Source organism: Lontra canadensis, unplaced genomic scaffold (assembly GCF_010015895.1).
Source record: "Lontra canadensis isolate GAN:19392208 unplaced genomic scaffold, GSC_riverotter_1.0 scaffold60, whole genome shotgun sequence".
NCBI classification, from domain to species: domain Eukaryota; kingdom Metazoa; phylum Chordata; class Mammalia; order Carnivora; family Mustelidae; genus Lontra; species Lontra canadensis.
In genome coordinates, this window is record NW_022631054.1 from 9,090,863 (window position 1) to 9,112,233 (window position 21,371).

The following is a 21,371-nucleotide window of genomic DNA, read 5'->3' on the forward strand; positions in this document are numbered from 1 at the left end:
TACTGCACTGGCCTACTGTCTCCCAACTTCCATTTTGTCCCTCTACAACCCCTTCTCCACTCTAGCCATTATTAAAAAAAAAAAAAATCTTGCCACTCCCTACTTCCAGTTCTAAAATTAACCCTTCTCACTGTTGCCCTTAGGATAATTTCAAATAAAATGTTCCTAATATGAACCTGCCTACCTCTATAACCGGAGGTCTTCATTCTAGTCTTAACTACTTTACTTCCATTAGCCCTCTGTCTTCCTGCCTTTAGGCTTTTGCATAAACCTCCTAGTGCCTGGAGTCAGCAGCACTCCACCTTCTTCCCACCTCCACTCCCCAAATGCTTTGTGCTTTTGCAAAGCTGGAGTGTTTGGAGTTTGGGGTATTTAAATTTCTGCCTTCATCCCTAGACTGAGTTTAAGGCAGAAACTGAGTCGCGAACTAATGCATCCCAGTCGATAGCAGACACTTAATGAAGAACGAATGAAAGTGGAGGACTTCGGGTACATCAGGTGGCAGCCTCAATTATAAATCGTTTGTGAGATGAGGATTGTAACCCCTATTTCACATGGCTGTTGTACGGATAAAGCGCAAGGAAAATGCCCAGCTTGCTCAATAAACGTGAACTGAAATTAAATCTGATTTGTGGCCAGTAGAGAAAGACGTGGATACTTAACAAGACAGTTCTATGCCTGGTAAGAAGGTTCAGAAAGCAGGTCCCCGTGGAGTACACCACCACCCTCCCCTAAATATGCTGATCAGGGGCGGTGTGACGGCGTGGTCCCTCCAAGGTGACTGCTCCGCCAAAACGGACGCTCTTTAAATGCATACGTTTAAGTCAGTTCTAGACACCCTCGCTGTGCGGAGAGTACATAGCCATTGTAGAAAATACTGTTGTATCTGCAGTGATGGTCTGAGGTCACAAGGACCACATTTAAAGCAGAGGGAGAGAGGAAGGCCTTCCCTCGACACGAGGCTAGGTGTCGTCCGGTGCCCTTCCAAGACCCCGGGTCAGACCAGGTAATCCGGTCAGGCGGCTGACGATCCCCTTCCTTCGGCCAGGATCTAGCCCTGGACTGGGGGCCCTCCCGCCCGCGTTGCAGCCTCGTGAAAGTCACGTTCACTCTGCCCGTCCTCTCGGGTACTCTATGGTTCTCGTGGTGACTCTACTCTAATTCTAGTTCCGGTCTCTATGGCGGCGGCGGAGGCAGGAACGGTTGTAGGTCGGCCGAATTAGCCGCCCAAGAGCCAATGAGAGTGGAGGAGTGATAAAGTATTAGCCAATAGAGTCCAGGAGTTGGGGTCAGGTGGTGAGATTGACAGCAGTGCTGGCCAGTGAACGATGCTTGGGGCGGGTCGATCGCAGGGCTTATCCCGCCCGTCCCGCCATTCTCGCTAGTTCGATCGGTAGCGGGAGCGGAGAGCGGACCCCAGAGAGCCCTGAGCAGCCCCACCGCCGCCGCCGGCCTAGTTACCATCACACCCCGGGAGGAGCCGCAGCTGCCGCAGCCGGCCCCAGTCACCATCACCGCAACCATGAGCAGCGAGGCCGAGACCCAGCAGCCGCCCGCCGCCCCCCCCGCCGCCCCCGCCCTCAGCGCTGCCGACACCAAGCCCGGCACCACGGGCAGCGGCGCAGGGAGCGGCGGCCCGGGCGGCCTCACATCGGCGGCGCCTGCCGGCGGGGACAAGAAGGTCATCGGTGAGGGCTGGACGGGGACGGGGGTGGGGCCGTAGGGAAGTCTGGCGGCGGAACCGTTACCCGAAGCGTGGCGAGCCGGCGGGCGCGCGGCCGGCGGGGACCGACTCGGCGGCGCGCGGCCGCCCCTCCCCCAGCCTCCCCACCGCCACTCGCGCCCTCGCGGACGCCGGCCCGCCCCGGTCCGCGTGCCCGGCTGGCGCGCGCGCGCGTCGCCTCCCGCGCCCCCTGCGGACCCCGCGCGGTCGCGCGCCCCTCCCTCCGGGCGGCCGCGCGCCGCCGACCGCGTGTGCGGCGGGGTCCCTCCCCTCCGCGGCGGCCGCGTGCGCTCGGGCCCGCACGCCGTTGTTCCGTCCTCAGCCCGCTCCCTTCCGCGTGTACCCTGAGGGCGCGGCGCGCCGCCTACGCAGGCCCGAGTGGGCCGGGCGCTTCCCCTTCCCTCACGTGCTCCCCGCCCCGCAGCCGCGCCCGCCCGCCGGCTCCGTGCCCCAGGCCTGCCCGCGGGCCTCCGCGGCTCCGAGCCCACCCACGTGTGCTGTGGGGCCCGCGCGCGGCCTCGGAAGAAAAAGGCTGTCAGGTGGTCGCGGGCCTCGGCGGAGCGCGTGCGGGGCTGGGTGCCCAAGCGTGGCGGGTCTAAGAAAGGACATCTGGTAATCGTGGGGTTTTTGTGTTTTTGTGTTTTCTTTCCCTCCAGCAACGAAGGTTTTGGGAACAGTAAAATGGTTCAATGTAAGAAACGGATATGGTTTCATCAACAGGTGAGATGACCGCCACCGTAGTCTCCGTCCTACCTTTTGCATGCTCTGCTCGGTGGGTAGGCTATGTGTGGACGAGGAAGGGTGTAAACATGTGTAGCTTTTTACTTCTTGGAAGTGAGTCTGTTTTCCTCGAAGATTGAAGAGATTAGGAATTTAGACAAGGTCTTTGTTTTGCAGCTAAATACTAATTTAAAATCCGTTTCAGAGGCTTCTTAGGTGAGGAGCAATTTGAAAGGCAAGTGCAGTGAGTGAGCCAACTCTTAACAGAGCAAATTGAGGAAACTGAGGTCTAGTCTAATTCTCTTAACGATTTTTATTCTTGTCAGCCCTTTTATAACTTTATGAAATTGGTAGTGAACGTGATGTGACCACTGATTAGTATATATAGGTCATTTCTAATGCGTTAACCTTTGGAGGTAACAAGATTTGACAGTGCAAGATTTGTCATCTTGACTGTTAAGTTTATATGGTCTTTGTTTAATGTTTTCAGTATATGTTGTCTTGAATGCTTTGGATAAATTTCACATTAGGACTACAGTAGTTTCTGTATGTTCCTGTAGTGGCATCTGGAAAAAATAGCCTCTTTCTCAGTTTTTATTTCTCGTACTTTTTGGGCTCCATCTTTAGGATTAATCTTTAGAATCGTTTGTAGCAATAGTGATGGTAATGTGCAGTTTCACATACTGTACTCTTCATGGTCTCCCTTGTGAGCCAGGCATCATTTTCAAGATGGCTGCCAAGCAAGGCTACTAGTGCAGTTGCATATGGGTGTAGAGCATCGTGTGTGCTCACAGCATATTAGCCTTACGGGTAGGATAGTGTCATTTCAGCATTTTATTACATTCTTAACTCTAGAAGGCATTAAACAACCAGATGTTTTAAAAGAAGACCTAAGAGTAAGAAATAATACTGCATGCGTGTGAAATGGACGCTTCTGCAAGAAACCCAAGTGGGCAAGATCAAGCTTAAAGATAGACCTAATTGGCTGGTGAAAAACCTTTCATTACTCAACCCTAAAGTATTGTCGAAATGTTCAAAGCAGAAGAGATTTTAAGCGTTTGATGGCCTGTTTTCCACGGTTGCAGTTGTGAGGAGACAGTTCTGTTTCTTCCAAAATCTTTGGGAATTTCTACTCTTAACACTGCTTTTGTGACAGGCCAAGGCTACATTTGTCATCAGTTTTTTAGTAATGGGTTACTAGAGATGAAGGAAGGGAATGCATGGCTGCTTATATTTGACTGCTACTTAGTTGATCTCTCAGTGTTAGGATTTCAGTTTGTATTTCCCCTCTTACTCTGACTCTTCTTACTTTCCTAACCCTTAAACCAATAGTTTCCAAATTAAAGTGGGCTTATTGTTCCCTGAAGGTTGTTAAAAAATACAAATTCCTCAGTTCTTTCTTTCCAACCTGGATTCATTGGGTCTGGAGTACATTTTTAACAAGAATTCCAGGTGATTATGTTTGGTGGGCCATACTTGAAAAACTGCCATTAACCCTTTACCTAATGTAATGCTTGTGTACACATTAGAAGGGACTGTAATTTGCAGCCTTTTCCGTGGTTAGATTGTAGTTTGTGTGTGCTTTAGATGTTGTACCATGTGCCTTATGTTTTCCTGCATAACAGAGGTTATGATTTTTGAAGTGAACAGTTGATAATCCAATATAAAAGAATTGACTTACATATACTCTAAATTATTTTATGAGATGCCACTCCTTGAATATCTCCTTTCCAACTTGGAATCAATCCTGTTGGTGGTCCTCCAGGGCACATTAAATGTAGATAGACTTTTGATCATCCTTTGTTTGGACTGTCCTAACCTCAGCTATTTTGTCAAGTTAACTAGTTTAAATGTGCTTTGTGTTTCTAAACTGGTTAGTGATTCTAAGACTTTAGAGTCACTGTAAAATGTGACAGCAATTAAGTCCAGGAGAGGCTTGCCTTGATTAAGGGAAAATATAGGTCTTAAAAAACTATAGTCTGGTACCAGTTTCCATGTTGGTTAGGTATGTAGGGACTTGGCTCTTGGTGGGGTTTTGGGAGGAAGCAGACACATGCTGCTTCTGTAGGAAGGAGAGGGTGTAGTGTTTGAGATGATTGCTGTGACTGTAATTTTAACCTTGGCGTTCTATGAATTACATTGTGGTTCTTAAGAGTTTTGTAATGAAAATAGAAGATAAATTTTATGTAAACTTTGATTTTAAAGAAATGTGTTTTCATTGCAAATATTTTGATGTAAATGACTACCTGTGAAAGTAATGTTGTATCCTTATCAAAATTATTTTTTACAGTGTTTTCTCCTGGATGTTTTCTTGGGTAAAAGGTGCTAAATAAAAGTGTAGAGCTTTAGAACCTCAAACATTTTGGCTGCTTTTTTTTTCTTTTTAGGTTACAGAATCTAAGAATTCTGAGAAATTTATGGTTAGTCCTTAAGTATGCTGTGTCTTGGAAACAGTGGTTGGATTACGTGATTAGAGGGGTTTATTAACCTCCTGTCCCCATTTCATTTTATTATGAAAAGCTTCACTCAAAACTTGAAGATGTCATTAGACAGATGTTACAGGGGTCAGTGGTTTCAGGGTTTGGTTCTCTGCTTTTTAAATCTGGAAACCCAATTTTGTCTTTTGCTTCCTGTTGTTGAGGATTAATCCATGCTCATGAAATTTGTGAAAAGTTGGCATGAATCAGTAACAATTTTAAAAGTTTTTCACTGGGCAGTGCGTCTTTCATAGTGACCACAATAGGAATACTTCTCTGTTCTCCAGAGTACTTAAAAATGCTTAATCAATCATTCTAGAGTTTTGGGATGGGCAAGGAATTCGGAACAAAGAGAATCCGATAGGTAAGAGGACATAAATGGTGACCAACTAGCTGAATCTACCTTCAGATGTTTTGTTTGGATAACACAGTCTCTGGGAAAGAATTGGAATGAGTTGGTGATACTTAAAATTGGGGAGATAATCTCCAAAATAATCAGATTACTATCTTTTTAAGATCTGAGTTTTAGCTTTGGGACCTGAAGTCCCATGTAAATAAAATCAGCTGGCCATGAGTAGTATTGACACCTTTAAATGGGATGTACATTCTCTTTACCACAGTATGTCAGGTTTGGTTTTCTCCTGTGTTGACTTCCCTTCCTGCCTGGCCTCTGTACATTTGAGTTTATTATTCTAGCAAGAGGTATAATAAACTAAGCCAAGGAAGGGTTTAGCTATCTTCGGGAAAAATACTTAGTCATGGCTGTCAGGTTTAGTCTCTCTTTTGGGGATTCCCTGTATATACAACTGATGAAGGTGACTTCCTTCACACAGTGGTGATACACAGAAAAGTGGCTAATGTTTTTCAAGCACTTACACCAGGCATTACTATAAATGCTTTACATGAACTTAGCTATTTAATCCTCAAAATATTTGAGGAGTCAGTATTCTGAGGCACAGAGAAGTTGAGTAACTTACCTTGTGAAGCATGGAAAGTGGTAGGGCTAGAATTTGAACTCTCATTTTCTGCCTTTGGAGTTTGTTCACTAGCAGCTATTAACACTGTTCCTGAAAATCGGCCCTGGTTCTCTTCAGTTTGGTTGGTGTCCACAGTTAAAGATTATTTTTTAGGTTGGCTGTTCTTAGCCATCAAAAGACTATACCTAAATGATACCTAGCAGTCACTGGAGCTCCTCTATGTGCTGACTTAGTTTTCCAGATTTGAAAAAATTTGCTTTTTTGCACTGCCTATTACGTGCAGTTAGGTAGTGCTGTAACAGTTAAGTGCGGATTGGCTTTACAATTAAAAAGGATTTCCTTAATATAGTTAATACTAGGATGCAGTTGAGGAATTAAAGGAGAGAGCTTTTGACCCTTATATTACCTGTGAGTCCTTAAGGGTTGTTTAAATAAGACTATATGACTGACATGGCCTAAAATATTTACTCCCTGGTTCTTAGTTCTAAAAATTTGTAGACCTGTGGGAGAGTGATTACCAAGTCTCCTGGACTGTTAAAATCAGACTGAATTTGATGACAAATGGTAAGGGTATATCTATATCATAGAAGGCGTGGATAATCTGTAACATAATTGACTACATGCTGTGGCACCAGGGAAGACTTGGTGGATACTGTTAAGGAAGGATGGGTGGGTGGAAGCATAAGAAAAAAAAATGATACCTAAGTGTAGTACCCAAATCATGGTGTATCATTGGCAGTCTTGAAAAAGCACTGTTACTGATTGTCATTTTGGGTAGGGGGTGTGTTTGTTTTGATCTCAGCTGAGGCTTTTCAGAAGGTGACTTCTATATAAGGCACTTCAGGATTGATTTGCATGCTGGTTGTGTTAACTACTGATTTTAAGCTGGCCAGAAGTCATCCTTATTCACCAAGTCACTGATAGATAAAAGCTTTTCATCTTGAAATCTAGAGTAGAGAATGAGCTTACTTCTGTTTACCAAGTATTGGGGCTGTTATTGCTGGATTTTCCACCCTTCAGTCTTGGCCCTTGGAAACATCTACAATCCAGCTAACTGAGGCAAAATGATACAAAATAGTGGGAAAATAGTGGGCCTGCTGGCCCATCAGAAGTGTTTAATAGAAAACAAGTAAAAAGAGAGAAGTAGGGTTTATTATCTTATGGCCATCTGCAGAAGTTGGAAATTGGTGTCCGGATGCTTTGGGTTACAGAGCATATATGGATGCTAAGTCCTAGAGGTTTTTATGACTTAGAGTTAATAATTTGTGCATTTGGGCAATTTAAGCTGTTGAAAGGGCTTGGTGTGGTATTCTGCAACAAGATAATAGGATAAAAGTATTTAGTTATGGATAGATGAGCTTATATGTTAGGTTTCATTTAACACAATGCTGTGGTTTGGCAAAAGAGTTCCTAAAATTCTAGGACATTTTGAGACACTTTTTAATCTGTATAAATTTAGTAGTGTAGCAGTTTAGTGCTGGCTGCATGTTTTTACCTTCATTGTGCTATATTGGGAACTTTTAAGAGACTTCTATTTGTAAATCCCAGCAGAATTTCTTTTTTCTTTAGCATTTTCCAAACTTAAAATGGTAACCCCTTTTTTTCTTCAGCCTCTCGCTATCTGTGATTCTTTTTTCCTTGAAGTCCATACTGTGGCCTCATTTGCTGAATAAGGAAAATATTACTAGTCAGGTGAGAAAACCTCAGAAGAAGAGTGTTTATGAAAAATTTTTCAGTGCAAATAATGCACTTAACAGCAAGAAGAGGAGTAATAGAATCCAGCAAAAAGTGTACACCTGAGTGCAGGAGGACTGTGCTGTATGGAGTGACACTGTTGAGATATTGTCAGCCTGTGCTGTCCAGTACAGTAACCATTAGACTTGTAGGAAAATGTGGTTCTTGCATCTGAGATTTTTTTTTTAACTTGAATTTTAAACTGATACCCAATTTAGTGTTTGTTTTGAACCACTTTCTTAGGAACAGCTTGCATTTGTGAACCTACTTTTCAGAAGTGTAAAATATAGAGCAGATTATGAAGGCCTAGTATGAAAAAAGAAATGTAAAGTACTTCAGTTTTTTATATTGATTTTTATACATGTTTAAATGGTAAAACTAATTTTACCTGCTTTTACTTTTTGTATTGTGGCTACTAGAGAATAAACATAGATGCAGATTGCTGCGTGCTATCCCAAAGTGTACAGCGTTCCTGTGAGGCCTCATGAAGGTGAAGTGGCATCAAGTGAGCTTCCAGATAACAGGGCAAACCTGTATCGAGCTTGCATTTTATTTTTTTCGGACAGGAGTACTAGGCACTGGGCTGCCAGTAAAATAATGTCTCAAGTGGCAGCAGTACGGATGGGCTTGGGTTTGGTTATAGTATGGTTTTTAGGTAAGTGTTATTTTACCCCATTGTCCAAATAAGGCGACTTGCCCCAAATCGGATAGCCAGGATTCTGACCTTGGCTCCAGTGTTTATAGTAAGGAATGCTGAACCACACTGGTCTGTATATACACTGCCTGCTCTTCTTTCCTTTTCCTCCTCTCTGATCAGTAGGACTTAACATACTATGATATATGGAAAACAGTATTGGGTAATTCAGCTGCTGCGTTGGATCAAAGGTGGTGGCCTTCTAGGTTGAAGTACTTGAAGATAGGCCATGTGTTAACTTTTATTACTGGTGCTTAGCACAGTGCCTAGTTAGCTAGTTGCTTTTTAAGATTTATTTGTTTTTGGAGGGGAGGGGGACAGGGAGAAGGGAGAGAGAATCTTAAGCAGACTTCTTGCTAAGCACAGAGCCCAACACGGGGCTGCATCTCATGACCCTGAGATCACAACCTAAGCCAGAACTGGGAATTGGACACATAACCGACTGTGCCACCCAGACACCCCTAGTGAGCTAGCTTATTACTGTACTAGTCTGCCCTGTCCATAATTTTCCACCCTCAGTAAACTAAGGTAAAGTTAGAAGGAGGTCTCTTGGTTTTCAGCATATACCACAAAAGATACAAATGCCTGCCTTTCTTTTAAAGACTTTATTTATTTATTTGACAGAGATCACAAGTAGGCAGAGAGAGAGAGAGAGAGAGAGGAGGAAGCAGGCTCCCCACTGAGCAGAGAGCCCGATGTGGGGCTTGATCCCAGGACCCTGAGGTCTTGACCTGAGCCGAAGGCAGAGGCTTTTCTAATTCCTTTTATTACCACCTTGAAGTAAAATCTGTAGATAACTACTTGCATTTTTTGTTTAAGGTTTTATTTACTTGACAGAGCAGAAGCAGGGGAAAGTGGCAGGCAGACGGAAAGGGAGAAGTAGGCTTTCCACTGATGGGGGAGCCTGATGTGGGACTCCATCCCAGGACCCCGGGATCATGACCTTAGCTGAAGGCAGACACACATCTGACTGAGCCACCCAGGCACCCGTCTTTTTATTGTATAGCGTATTCTATGTGTACATAGCTATTTGCAACTGTATCAGAATACATGAATAGTGCTACCACAGAGACCAGCTGTTAAAAGAAATTATGTGTTGGCTACCCAGATAAAAAGTGGCATTATCATTAAATGAAAATTTCTCTCCATGGAAGTTGCATTTTTAGTAAATTTAATGTATGTTAAAACTGTAAAATACTAGATTCAAAACTCAAGTTATAATAAATGTACTTACATGAAAGTCCACTAGGATACCAAATAATTCTTTACCTAGGCCTCCAGCAAGCCTGATATCCTTCACCCCAATTATGGCAAATCGTGCCTGTCTTTGGAACAATTAAATGGCCTATGGTGGTCAACGCTGCCCCTGTTGAGAGTTCCTGTTCTAGACTTAGCCTACCTTTCCTACTCACCAGACCTTTGTTGCACTTTTCCTTAGGGCCCCAGGGTTTGGAATTCAGTCCCAGTGTTGGAGATGAGAACTTAATAGTGATGCCTGTGGAACTTGGTGGGATGCCTGTAGACCTATTTGACAAGCATCGTGGCAACCATTTATTCTGTAGGTTTTCTAGTATTTAACTAGCTTGTAAAGGTCAGTTTTTAATCAGTTGCCTTGAATAGCTTAAAATTCTGTTCCCATAAGTGAAATGTCCTCATGTTAGGATAGTCCAAGCTGTGTGGGTTCTTTGGTGCATTTCTTCCTCCACAGTTCAACAAGGAGCCAACAGTCAGTAAGCCAGTCAGTCTAGTTCATTGCAACCTTTGTTCTTTTTGTCATTAAACATTAGAACTCTTATTGAGCCCATTCTCTCTCTGACCTACTGGACAAAATGAAGAGGGTTTGGGAGGTCAGTAAAGGTCTGAAAAATGGATTCTCCTGTGGTTTTTGCTTATATAATCTTAATCCTAGTGTCCCAGCTAAAATAAGCTCGTTCTCCCATTTCCCCCTCACTTCCAAAATCCATGTATCCATATAGTTTTCCCCATTTTTACCACAAGAAAGAGATCCTCAAATACATTCTCTCACACATAAGCCCTGTAATTTAGGCTTCCATCAGTCCTGGTCTGGGTTTCTAGACTATTCTTTAGAACTAATTGGGCTCCTCTTGTATATGAAATTTTGCCTAATAGCCACTAAATTTTAACATCTGATGATGCTATGCCATATTCGTCTACTCAAAGGCCTTTGGTGCCTCCTCTACCTACATATTGTTTAGCCCCTATTCTTCACCCTCCCCAACCCACAGCCATATTCCTCTTGCTCCAGCCAGTTTGAACTCTGCTTTCATTGAATTTATTAGTTGCTGCTTTACCCAGATCCTTGTCTTCTTTTCTGTCTGCCTCTGGAACTTCTTTCTCATTTTCCAGTAAACTTCTTCAAGACTTACGGCAAATGTTCCCTCCTTTAACACTACTTTTAAAGTCCTAAAGCAGATAATTTCAACCATATTTCTTTAGCAGTTTGACCAGATATTTAATGATTGCTGTGAAATGGTATCTGGTATGAAGTGAAGGGGTTGTGTGTGCTTGTAGTAAGTTGTCTCATTCGTCCTTGCCACCTTAGTTCTCCAGTACAGTGCTGTTGCCACAGGAATGGAATTAAGAGTGGTGTATGCTAGAAAGTTGTTAATATTTGGTAGGATAATAAGGAGTGATAGTTGCTAGTCGTTTAAACCCTCTTAATAGCCTTAATGGCTTAGTAGGTCACACTTAGACTTTTTTTAATCCTTCTGCAGATAGTGAGGTTACAACTGTTGGCAACTGCTTAGTCTCAAAAAAAAAAAAAAGGAAAGAAACAAAAATTATGTTTCTGCTTTAAATTTCTTGGGGGCTGGTTGGCAGCCAGAAAGTCTCTAACAGTAGGGAAAAGAGGGGGGAATGCACAAAGAACCGTGGTTATTCTTAACCTTTGGCAACAAGAAATGTATTTCATTTATGACTTGTTCAACTTGGTTCTGTCTTGCAGGAATGACACCAAGGAAGATGTATTTGTACACCAGGTGAGTGCTCGTGTGAATGTTTACAGTCCTAGTTTGAAGGGTTGTGAGAAGAAAGAAAGGGGTGGTTGGATGTTCTCTCAACTATTGTTCCTTGCAAAAAGGTGTTATTATATCCAACCACCAAACAATTTAGCTCCCACAGGAAGAGTGGGAGCATGCTTAAATGTATACGTTGAAACATTATATTGGTGGTTTCCTTAATTAAAATAGGTGTTTCAGATGGGTATTTTGTTAATAGCTGTAGCTTTTTTAAATGAGGAAATGTGCTCAACTCAGACTAAATTTTTGAAACCCAGTTTCAAAGGAAGAAAAAAATCTCTCCATTAATCTAAACTTGAACTAATTTTGCTATAAATACACAGGAACTTTGGTGGGGTTGTTTTCAAACACTGTCACGTTTTAACCTCTATCATAAGGACAAATCACAATGATCATGGGGAAAATAGGACTAAATTGCAAAACCTATCAATTTGGAGCGAACACTATAACACCAACAAAGTTAGCCTAGATCCTTTTGTTTATTCTAAAGCACTTTGGATGGCAGTTATCTTTGAGAATTTTGGTTGGCTTGGAAAATTGTGACAAAGTTGGTAATTATGCATTAAAAATTATTTACATTGGCTTCAGTGTTTTAAGAGAAAAAACTAATGGGATTAGGTACCATATGCTGAACTTTCACAAGTACATTTAAGAAAAATTTTGGAGAGTGATCATTAAGCATTACTTTTATTAAAGTAAGCCACTGCCAAGTAAACACTAGTATCTCAAACTTAAGTATCTCATGGGCTCCTCACAGGCGTACACCGGATAGGAAGAACACAGCTGTGTATGTGTAGTTGTGTGCACTGCAGTTTTTTTCACCAAGACTGTTGAAGTATTGTTACTTTATATTGAAAATCAGTCTTAAGAACTTTTTAACCACTTTTTTTACTTTCTATCCAGACACCAACAAAAGATAGTTTTCACACGCACACTGTTACTAAGGCAGGTGTGAGCTTGGATTGGCAGCATGTTTTTCTTAGGAAGGGCTCTCTGAAGTTGGTGCTTTGTTGCTTTCTGAGGTACAGCATTCAGTGGCAATCCAGGGAGCCAGATCAATTTCTAGTATGTCCAAAACCTTATCGAAAATCTCAGGGTCAAATATGTAATTTTGGAAACGTTTTAATTGTAAACATGGGCACCTGGCTGGCTCAGTAGGAAGAGTGTGAGACCCCTGATCTCGGGGTCATGGATTTAAGCCCCATATTGGGTGTAGAGATTACTTTTTTTTTTAAATGAACTTTAAAAATATATATATATATAGGACTGCTCAATGTTATTTTTAAAACAAATGTTTTATAAAATTGAATGCCAACTCCTTTGTGTTCCTTCTGCATATTCAAAGGAATATGCACATTTAGGAACAAGAGACAGCAAGGCTGGTCATTCTTGTTACTTGTCAGCAGCACAAAAGGGTTTGGGGAGATCGGGGGTGTTCTGGAGATGCTGACCAAAGTAAGCTTTGAAATTGTAATTATCTATACTTCTGCTATCCCCTATGACTGCAGGTAATTGAGAGTTGGCTATATATGGAAGGTATGAAAACTTCGTGACAGTTTAGATGACAGATGAGATCAATTATTTGGCTGAATGCATGTCACCCACTTGGTACTGACCCACAGGTGTCACCAATATGCTTTCCTCTTTATTTTGGAAGTGGATCAACATTTAGTTGTTTCTTGGGACTTTGGATGCTCAGGTCTTAGTGTATCAAGGAGACTGCAGTTCTGGGCAACTTAGCTTAATTGGCTTCAGCTTTGTTGGTTGTCCTGCCTCCTATGGAATGGAAATGCATGAGTGACCCTGTAATGGATACCGCTGTGATGTAGTAGAACGAACATGGGATTTGGAGTCCCAAGACCTGGATTTAGAAAAGCCCATACTGTGCCACTTAAGCTGTGTGACCTTGGGCAAGTCACCTAACCTTTAAAAGCCTGTTTATTTGTTAAAAAAAAAAAAAAAGGAGTAATAATACCTCACATTTGTCAAAATGAGATTGATTAGGTAATGCATGAAGGAACTTTACTGTATTAAACTCAAATGTGAGGGGTTATTCTTCCCTTTTTACTTAGTTGTAGCAGTCTAGAGAACAAGTAACAATGTGAGATTTATTGTATGTTGAGGGGGTAATAACTGACTATCCCATGTGGTCAGATAATGTAAAGAGTGGCGCATGGTCAATACATGTGAATTGCATTTCCATTGAAGTATTATCACAGACCAGTTGGAAGGGATTTTGGTTGACATTTGTAATTGAGTTTGATATGGTTAACACAGGGACAAAGTTGGTTTGGTCAACTTTGAAGCATGCAAAACTATAAACTCGCCTGTCATCTAAACTGGCCCTGTGTGGGGCTAGCTTCTATTAAGTGCAGTCTTTGGGGGATAGATGGATATCCTCATTTTGTATAAAGCTACATATGATGCTTTTGCAAAAGGCATTTTTTAAAAAATACATATTGTTGTGTCTTGAGTGTTAAATTACTTGTTTTAGTTTGGAAATAGTGGTAAAATGCCGGGGCCTTGTAAGATTAGAGCATTTTGGTTGAGGTTGGGGGTAGCATTGGTCCCTGTTTTCCTAAATTTATTGACGGTTTGGTCTTATTTAAAGCTAATTTTAAGTGTATATCCAAGCTAAAATAATATTGACTCTGGTACATTTTGAATGAAAAAGCACATTATTCTCCCCTGTTAATCTATTTTTGGAATGTGATATTACTAGACTGCCATAAAGAAGAATAACCCCAGGAAGTACCTTCGCAGTGTAGGAGATGGAGAGACTGTGGAGTTTGATGTTGTTGAAGGAGAAAAGGTGAGGATGCTTTTTGTGTAAAGGTTTGACTTCAGTATGGAAATATTTTGGAGATCTCATCCGTTAGGATGGTGGCTCTAATGTGGATGGCTGGGTCAGGTGACCACATGAACACAGGTGCATCAAGCCTAATGTGCTGGCTGCAGTTAGAGGGCAATCTCTTCAGAACAGTGAGGAGCTGATGTTTAATCATTTCTATGCACCCCTGGCCACATAGACCCTTTTTTATTTGTTTTCTGTAAATTTTGGTAAGTGTACTTAATTCTGTTGTCACTGTCAATATATGATGGCTTTTGTAGGGTGCGGAGGCAGCAAATGTGACAGGCCCTGGTGGAGTTCCAGTGCAAGGCAGTAAATATGCAGCAGACCGTAACCATTATAGACGCTATCCACGTCGCAGGGGTCCTCCACGCAATTACCAGCAAAATTACCAGAATAGTGAGAGTGGGGAAAAGAACGAGGGATCGGAAAGTGCTCCCGAAGGCCAGGCCCAACAGCGCCGGCCCTACCGCAGGCGACGGTTCCCACCTTACTACATGCGGAGACCCTATGGGCGTCGACCACAGTATTCCAACCCTCCTGTGCAGGGAGAAGTGATGGAAGTAAGTGTTCAGTTTTCACCAAAAAGTAAAGAAACAGCATGTGATAACTTTAAATAAGAATGCATTTTAAGCATTTTCTGGGTGTCTCCCCTATGTTGGAGTAATTAATCTTAATGGGAAGCATTTTTTTTTATTTCTAGAAGATTAATTTATAATTATAGATACTAGATGGTTGATTTATTTATTTTAAACTCCTGTATGCAGACTTTGGATTTGTCTGATTGGGTTTTTACTCTGTTACTGTTTCAGTCAGCTTGATTGTCTTTTCAGGGTGCTGACAACCAGGGTGCAGGAGAACAAGGTAGACCAGTGAGACAGAATATGTATCGGGGTTATAGACCACGATTCCGCAGGTACGGTTTGTATTAAATTTCTCAAGCATATGTTGGGACTCAGCGGCATCCAGCTTCTCCTGCAGCCTTTTGGAGTCATCTTATTTGTTAACACTTAACATTTTCTTTTGTCAGATGCCAAAGAGGTGAACCCGAAGTCAGTTATCTTTGAGAATGTGTTCTTTGCTGGCACTGGTTAAAAACAGCTTGTGTAGATGAGGTCTACTTTATATTTAGTTGTGGGTTCCCCCCCCCCTGAAATGAGGTTATGGAATTTCAGTTTTTCTGTCCTTGAACAGGTAAGAGAATAGTTCAACCTGTGTTGTATGTTTAAGACCTCCTTCATTGGGAGGGAGAAAGGTAAAGGTAAGCATTGCCTTTAAAGCCTTAGGAGTATGTGAACTGCACCTTAATCATGAATGAAGACTCTATAGTGTTACCTCTGAGATGGCATACTTTTCCATTAATCACTTCTCAGTTTAGGTTTTTTGTCACCCTTAAGTTGCAAAATGAAATCACTCCAATAAAGTACATAGTAACTGGAGAAGAGTTCCATGAGCCAGATGTGTTTAGTGTATAAACACATGATATATTTGAGGCAATCAGTGTACCCAGTCTGTCCCAGTGGGTGGATAGAATGGTGTTAACAGCTGTTTCTTTTAAGGGTCTTTTCATTAAAGCATTGAGTCTCCACATGTGATCCTTAAAACTAACGGGTTGGATACTTAAGGCAATACAGGAATAATTCTTAACTGATCACTTATATAACAGCTTTAACTGTACATACCCAAATAAGTTTAAAGAAATTCCTTCCTATAAAATTATTATAATACAAATAGATTGTATACATTGTGACTCTAAGAGGTTTCCAGACAGGGACACACACACACAGACCCATACCCAGGTTTAAAATACTTTAAGGAAGGTGGAGCACTGGAACTAGGAACCCAGCTGAGGTTGCACTACACATCAGTATATGTGCATTGAGAGATTTACAGTAGCTAGTGTCCATAATTTATTCTTTTCTTATTTCTAGAGATGTGGGTTGTGTCCTGAGTTTTTATTTCATGAAAATGGCCTGGAGTTCTAGCTCTGCTTCATTAAAATCTCTACCAGGAGATTGTGTTAGCCATGTGCTGGATGTTGGAGATCAATGGGTTTTCCCTATTGAGTGGGGAAGATTATTTTTGATGCTGACTGATAAGCTTTGTTGATCCTGAACTGAACTATTATTCAAACTACTTTTAAACCTAGACAGAGATACCTTGTTAAAACATTGCAAATAATATAACAATATCATTTTTTACAGTGTTCATTGTTTTTAGAATTGGTCTGAAGTGGGCTCGCATGGCAAGTCTATACATCCATGGGTACCAACGGCAGAAAGTTTACCTTTTTGTTACACTATAAAGCTGCTTAAATTTTTTGTCTAACTTCATTGATGTCTTTAAAAGATAGCCTGTGAGTTTTTGTTGTTGAGTGCTTCAGTTTTGTTGTTTGCCTTTTAAATTAGACATACTAGTCTCATTTGAATGGATAGACAAGTTGATAGTGCTGATTACAAAGTATAAGGGAGGAGTGGTGTTAAGAAAGTACTTTTGTTTGAGAAATTGGGCATATTCATAGGCTGGAAAATGGCAGCAAAAGATGGTTTGTAGAAAGCAGCTGCTTAGAATTGCCTGTAGATAGGATAGGATTTCGTCCATAAGTGAGTGGTGGACCCTTTGCTAAGACGGTGTTTTGTGTGTAAGGAGCCAAAGCAAGTGGGCACTGGAGTGCTAGTGGAGTCAGAGACGGAGAGGTAAGAGGTATGGGGAATTTTGGACAAAGAATGTGAAGTTATCTCTAGAAGAGGAACGAGGGGAAATCAAATAATAGAGTAATGGTTACAGGGTCCACCCAGCATGCTTGTATTTTGCGGCCATTTTTGAGCAGCGGGCTCAGATTGAGCAGAGTTGAATTAGTCCAGCGTTTGTTGATCCAGATGTAGATCCTAATTGGTCATAATTAATGGTGGGCTTTATACTTGGGTAGGAAGGGAGAAAAATATTAAGGAAGAATGGGAGATAGAGTAAGTGATAGGAATGCTGGATTATAAATCCTAATGGAAATAAATAATGGGAGAACAAGAAGGAATTAAATCCTAATGGAAATAAATAATGGGAGAACAAGAAGGAGAACAGGAAAAGGAGTGTTTGGAGAGTGGAGTCCTTAAAATTGGGAGAACCCAGATAGGAAACAACTGGTTGGGAGGTAAAGAGTTTAAATGCCCAGGTTATTTGGGGTTGTCAGGATAACTACAACAGGAAAAGCAGAGTAAATGGAACATAGCCTAACATAAGATTTGAAAAGCTCAGAGTTTTGGAAAGAAATGGGGAAAATTGATTTAGAAGCCACAGTGATTGGATAGAGCAGCTGCATGTGAAGGCTTCAGGGGAGAGCTGGAAGAGTTTTGCCAAAGACTGGCTATGTGGTTCCAAAACTAGGGAAAAGGGTCTCGGGAAAAAGGGAAGGGGAATTAGTTGGAGCCCATGATGACCAGCAGGTATAAAACACACGCTACAATCTTGATGTTTCTGGGGTGTTGTGATTATGGATGGAGGAAAGGCCAAGAAAACCGCTTTCTGACATTTATAGTCACCAGCAAAAGCAATTCTAATCTTTTCCTTGGTGTTAGAAATCTTGATATGATACTTTTTTTGGTCCTGTTATCTTTAATTTCAGGCTGTTAAATATAATATTGTTAGAATGTAAATTTGAACTTTTTTTTCTAAGTGTACAACTCTGGATTTTAATATTCACACAGTTATGCAACCATTACCACACTTTTTCTTTTTTTCTTTTTTTTTTTTTATTAAAGATTTTATTTATTTGTCAGAGAGAGAGGGAGAGAGCGAGCACAGGCAGACAGAATGGCAGGCAGAGGAAGCAGGCTCCCTGCCGAGCAAGGAGCCCGATGTGGGACTCGATCCCAGGACGCTGGGATCATGACCTGAGCTGAAGGCAGCTGCTTAACCAACTGAGCCACCCAGGCGTCCCACCACACTTTTTCTAATTACGGATTTTTTTTACTCCTTTCCCCCCACCCCCAGCCAGAAAAATACCCTTGTGTCCATTAACAGTCTCTCATTTCCCTGTACTCCAAGCCCCTGGCTGCTACCAGTCTACATTTTCATGGATAAGTCAGGGTCCACCACATGGATGTGCTGTTTTGTTGAAGATCTTCATTAGTCAGCTAATGGGCACTTGGGAATGCTTATACATTTTTGTTGCTGGTAATCACGAAATGGATACCTTGTGGGTATATAGACCTGTGAGTGGAATTGCTGGGTCACATAGTGAGTGACTCTTAACATTTTGAGGAATTGCCAGGCTGTTTTCCAAAAGCTGCTGTACTGTGATTATATTCCCACCAGCAACGTATATGAGGCCTCCAATTTCTCCACATCCTCACTGGCGCTGGTGCTTTTCTGATCTTTGATTGTGGCCATCTTGGGAGGGTGTGAAGTGGCCTCTTTGTTTTGAATTGCATTTCCTTAATGACTAATGGTTGCTGTGTGTTTTGATTTATATAGAGCATCTTTTCTTTTCGATAATCCTGCTTTTTTTAGCAAGTGCTCATCTATCTGTAAAGGATTAGTAGCACTTGGTTCCAAACCTGGCTATCATGGAGCCCATTTAAAATGACATCAAAGTGTCTGGTGTTATGCCACTTCCAGTCATTTCATGATGAATTTTGTAATAGGTTATATACTGTGAGTAAGTTTGCTAGTCCATTAAAACCTGTTTTAAATACACATCCTCTAATTCACACTTCAAATCCTTGCACAGACATCCCATCCAGTTTGTAAAATGGGAACCAAGTTTGTGCTTTTTGGTTTTTTGATAAACAGGCCAGATGTGATGTTTAGTTGAGAACACTGGTGGGTGGGTTAAAGAATGAAGGTTTTATCATTGCAACTTTGCACAATGTTCATTCCAGGGGTCCTCCTCGCCAAAGACAACCTAGAGAGGATGGCAACGAGGAAGATAAGGAAAATCAAGGAGATGAGACCCAGGGTCAGCAGCCACCTCAACGTCGGTACCGGCGCAACTTCAATTACCGACGCAGACGCCCAGAAAACCCTAAACCACAAGATGGCAAAGAGACAAAAGCAGCCGATCCACCAGCTGAGAATTCGTCCGCTCCCGAGGCTGAGCAGGGCGGGGCTGAGTAAATGCCGGCTTACCATCTCTACCATCATCCGGGTAAGTAGGCATAGGTGGCCTTCTGGCCTCTGAGCAGTCATGAGTGGTGTCCATTCATGCAAGAGAAAAATCCCGGTTCATCAGGTAAGATGAGCCAATGTTCTTTAGGATGTCTTTTCAGCCATAGTCTTTTCAAATTACCTAAGTATCCAGTTTGGGTAATGGCAAGTATCAGGGCCATACTTGGCCTATCTAAATCTTGAGTATTAGAGCCTTTATCAACTGTTCTGAATGGAATCTGTGATTTCAGTAGTAAGCAGAGTTACGTCTTGGTATATAACTACCCTAAGAAGTATGATGATTATGCTGTGTTTATTTTTAAAAAGAGGTGGGATAGCTTACTAGAATAACCTGCGTGGTGATGAGCAGTATAGTCTCTTTGGGGAAAGTGGCAGGTTTTAACATTATATCCGGTCTAAAGTTAAGGGATTCCTTTGCGTTCAGTTTTTTACTTGTTACTGAGAAGCCTGTAATTGTCTCTGTTTGGCTCTGGAATTGTCATTTCTAGCCAGTGATACTTTTGTTTTTTTCCCTTCTATTATATTGTGGGTGGCAAAAGGTCATCCAGAACTGACAGTAGCCGTTCTTATCACAGAGCATTGTTCACTCCTGTTGGATCAGTGTCTTGGGATAAAGAAATAGATTTGTTAATGCCTTCCCTACTTAGCTAATGTAATCTGGAGCAATTTGGTATATACTAAAAGAACATTGTAGTCAATTGTGCAAGATAATCTTAAATTTAATTTTTTTTTTTTTTTACAGTTTAGTCATCCAACACGAAGAAATGAAGATGAAATTCCAGCAATAAGAAATGAACAAAAGATTGGAGCTGAAGACCTTAAGTGCTTGCTTTTTGCCCATTGACCAGATAAATAGAACTATCTGCATTATCTATGCAGCATGGGGTTTTTATTATTTTTACCTAAAGACGTCTCTTTTTGGTAATGACAAACGTGTTTTTTAAGAAAAAAAAAAAAAAGCCTGGTTTTTCTCAATACACCTTTAAAGGTTTTTAAATTGTTTCATATCTGGTCAAGTTGAGATTTTTAAGAACCTCATTTTTAATTTGTAATAAAAGTTTACAACTTGATTTTTTCAAAAAAGTCAACAAACGGCAAGCACCCGTTAATAAAGGTCTTAAATAATTGTCTTTGTGTATATTTTTGTCTTGTCTTAATTTTAGTTTAAGTCCTTAGTTGGCCATAGGACCCTTAGCTTAAACCTAGCTGCAAATAGATGGTACTCACCGGATTAGTCGGAAATTTCCTTAAAATGTGTAATTCTTCAAGTGACATACCTGTTGGCTCGTACTAAACATCAGAAAACATTTACTAGGATGATTTGGCCATTTTCTTTTTTGTAAGTTGTTTTTGCTGAGGGACAGTGGCAAAGGGGAGAGAGCACATACGTGCTCCAACTGGATTCTGCAAATCACTTATTTCCTTCCTTACGGAAGAGTTAATTCAGCCTGCGGCAGAGCCTGGCTGTCCTCTGTAAACAGGCTCACTCCTGTGTGTGGCTGATCCGAGACGGTAAAAACAAATGCAATACCTGTAGGAAGACTAACTAAACCGTTACGGAGGTTGGTGAAAATAATTCTGTGCTCCCAACTCCCTTCTAACCTAAACCTCTTCTGGTTATTCTTGCACAGTGTCTCGCTGGATGTTCATTTGGGACCATCCTGACCAGTTTTTTGGGCCCAGAGAGAAAAGGTGCTGGGGATTTAGAGTGGCACTTCCGGGGGTCCTGCAGTTCTGTGTAAGTCCAGGCGGTGGTGCCCCTTTCCAGAACTTGCTCACATTTCACAACCAAGGCTGTATTGCCCTGGTACCTTTAATTCTAGGAGACTGGTGAATAAGGTGGGAACAAAATGTTTAAGTAGACTAGTGTCTTTCAAACTCCTCCTAAACTTGGAGCCTTTTTTTTTTTTTTTTTGGCCTATTTTGAAGATGCTCTGTGCTGACAAGAGTACAATGGAACAGATTTGAATACTGTTGATGGTATATAAAGTATA

General features: G+C 41.6%; 1 protein-coding gene across 2 annotated transcripts; it reads left to right on the plus strand.

Moving 5' to 3' along the window:
- Positions 1-1,379: 1,379 nt before the first annotated feature.
- YBX1 (Y-box binding protein 1) lies at positions 1,380-20,507 on the plus strand. Of its 2 annotated transcripts, XM_032877481.1 has the most exons (8): positions 1,380-1,688; positions 2,380-2,443; positions 11,291-11,324; positions 14,086-14,175; positions 14,475-14,777; positions 15,048-15,130; positions 19,092-19,357; positions 20,120-20,507. In XM_032877481.1, the coding sequence occupies exons 1-7, from the start codon at positions 1,523-1,525 to the stop codon at positions 19,324-19,326; spliced, it is 975 nt and encodes a 324-aa protein (XP_032733372.1). In that variant the 5' UTR covers positions 1,380-1,522; the 3' UTR covers positions 19,327-19,357; positions 20,120-20,507. The 2 variants fall into 2 exon arrangements, with proteins under 2 accessions (XP_032733372.1, XP_032733371.1); XM_032877480.1 differs by lacking the exon at positions 14,086-14,175 and having other exon boundaries at positions 1,410-1,688.
- Positions 20,508-21,371: the final 864 nt, after the last annotated feature.

Coding starts and splice junctions, on each gene's coding strand:
- YBX1 (XM_032877481.1), top strand. CDS start 1,523: ATGAGCAGCGAGGCCGAGACCCAGCAGCCGCCCGCCGCCCCCCCCGCC. Junction 2,444..11,290: donor GGATATGGTTTCATCAACAG/GTGAGATGACCG, acceptor TCTGTCTTGCAG/GAATGACACCAAGGAAGATG. Junction 11,325..14,085: donor AAGATGTATTTGTACACCAG/GTGAGTGCTCGT, acceptor TGATATTACTAG/ACTGCCATAAAGAAGAATAA.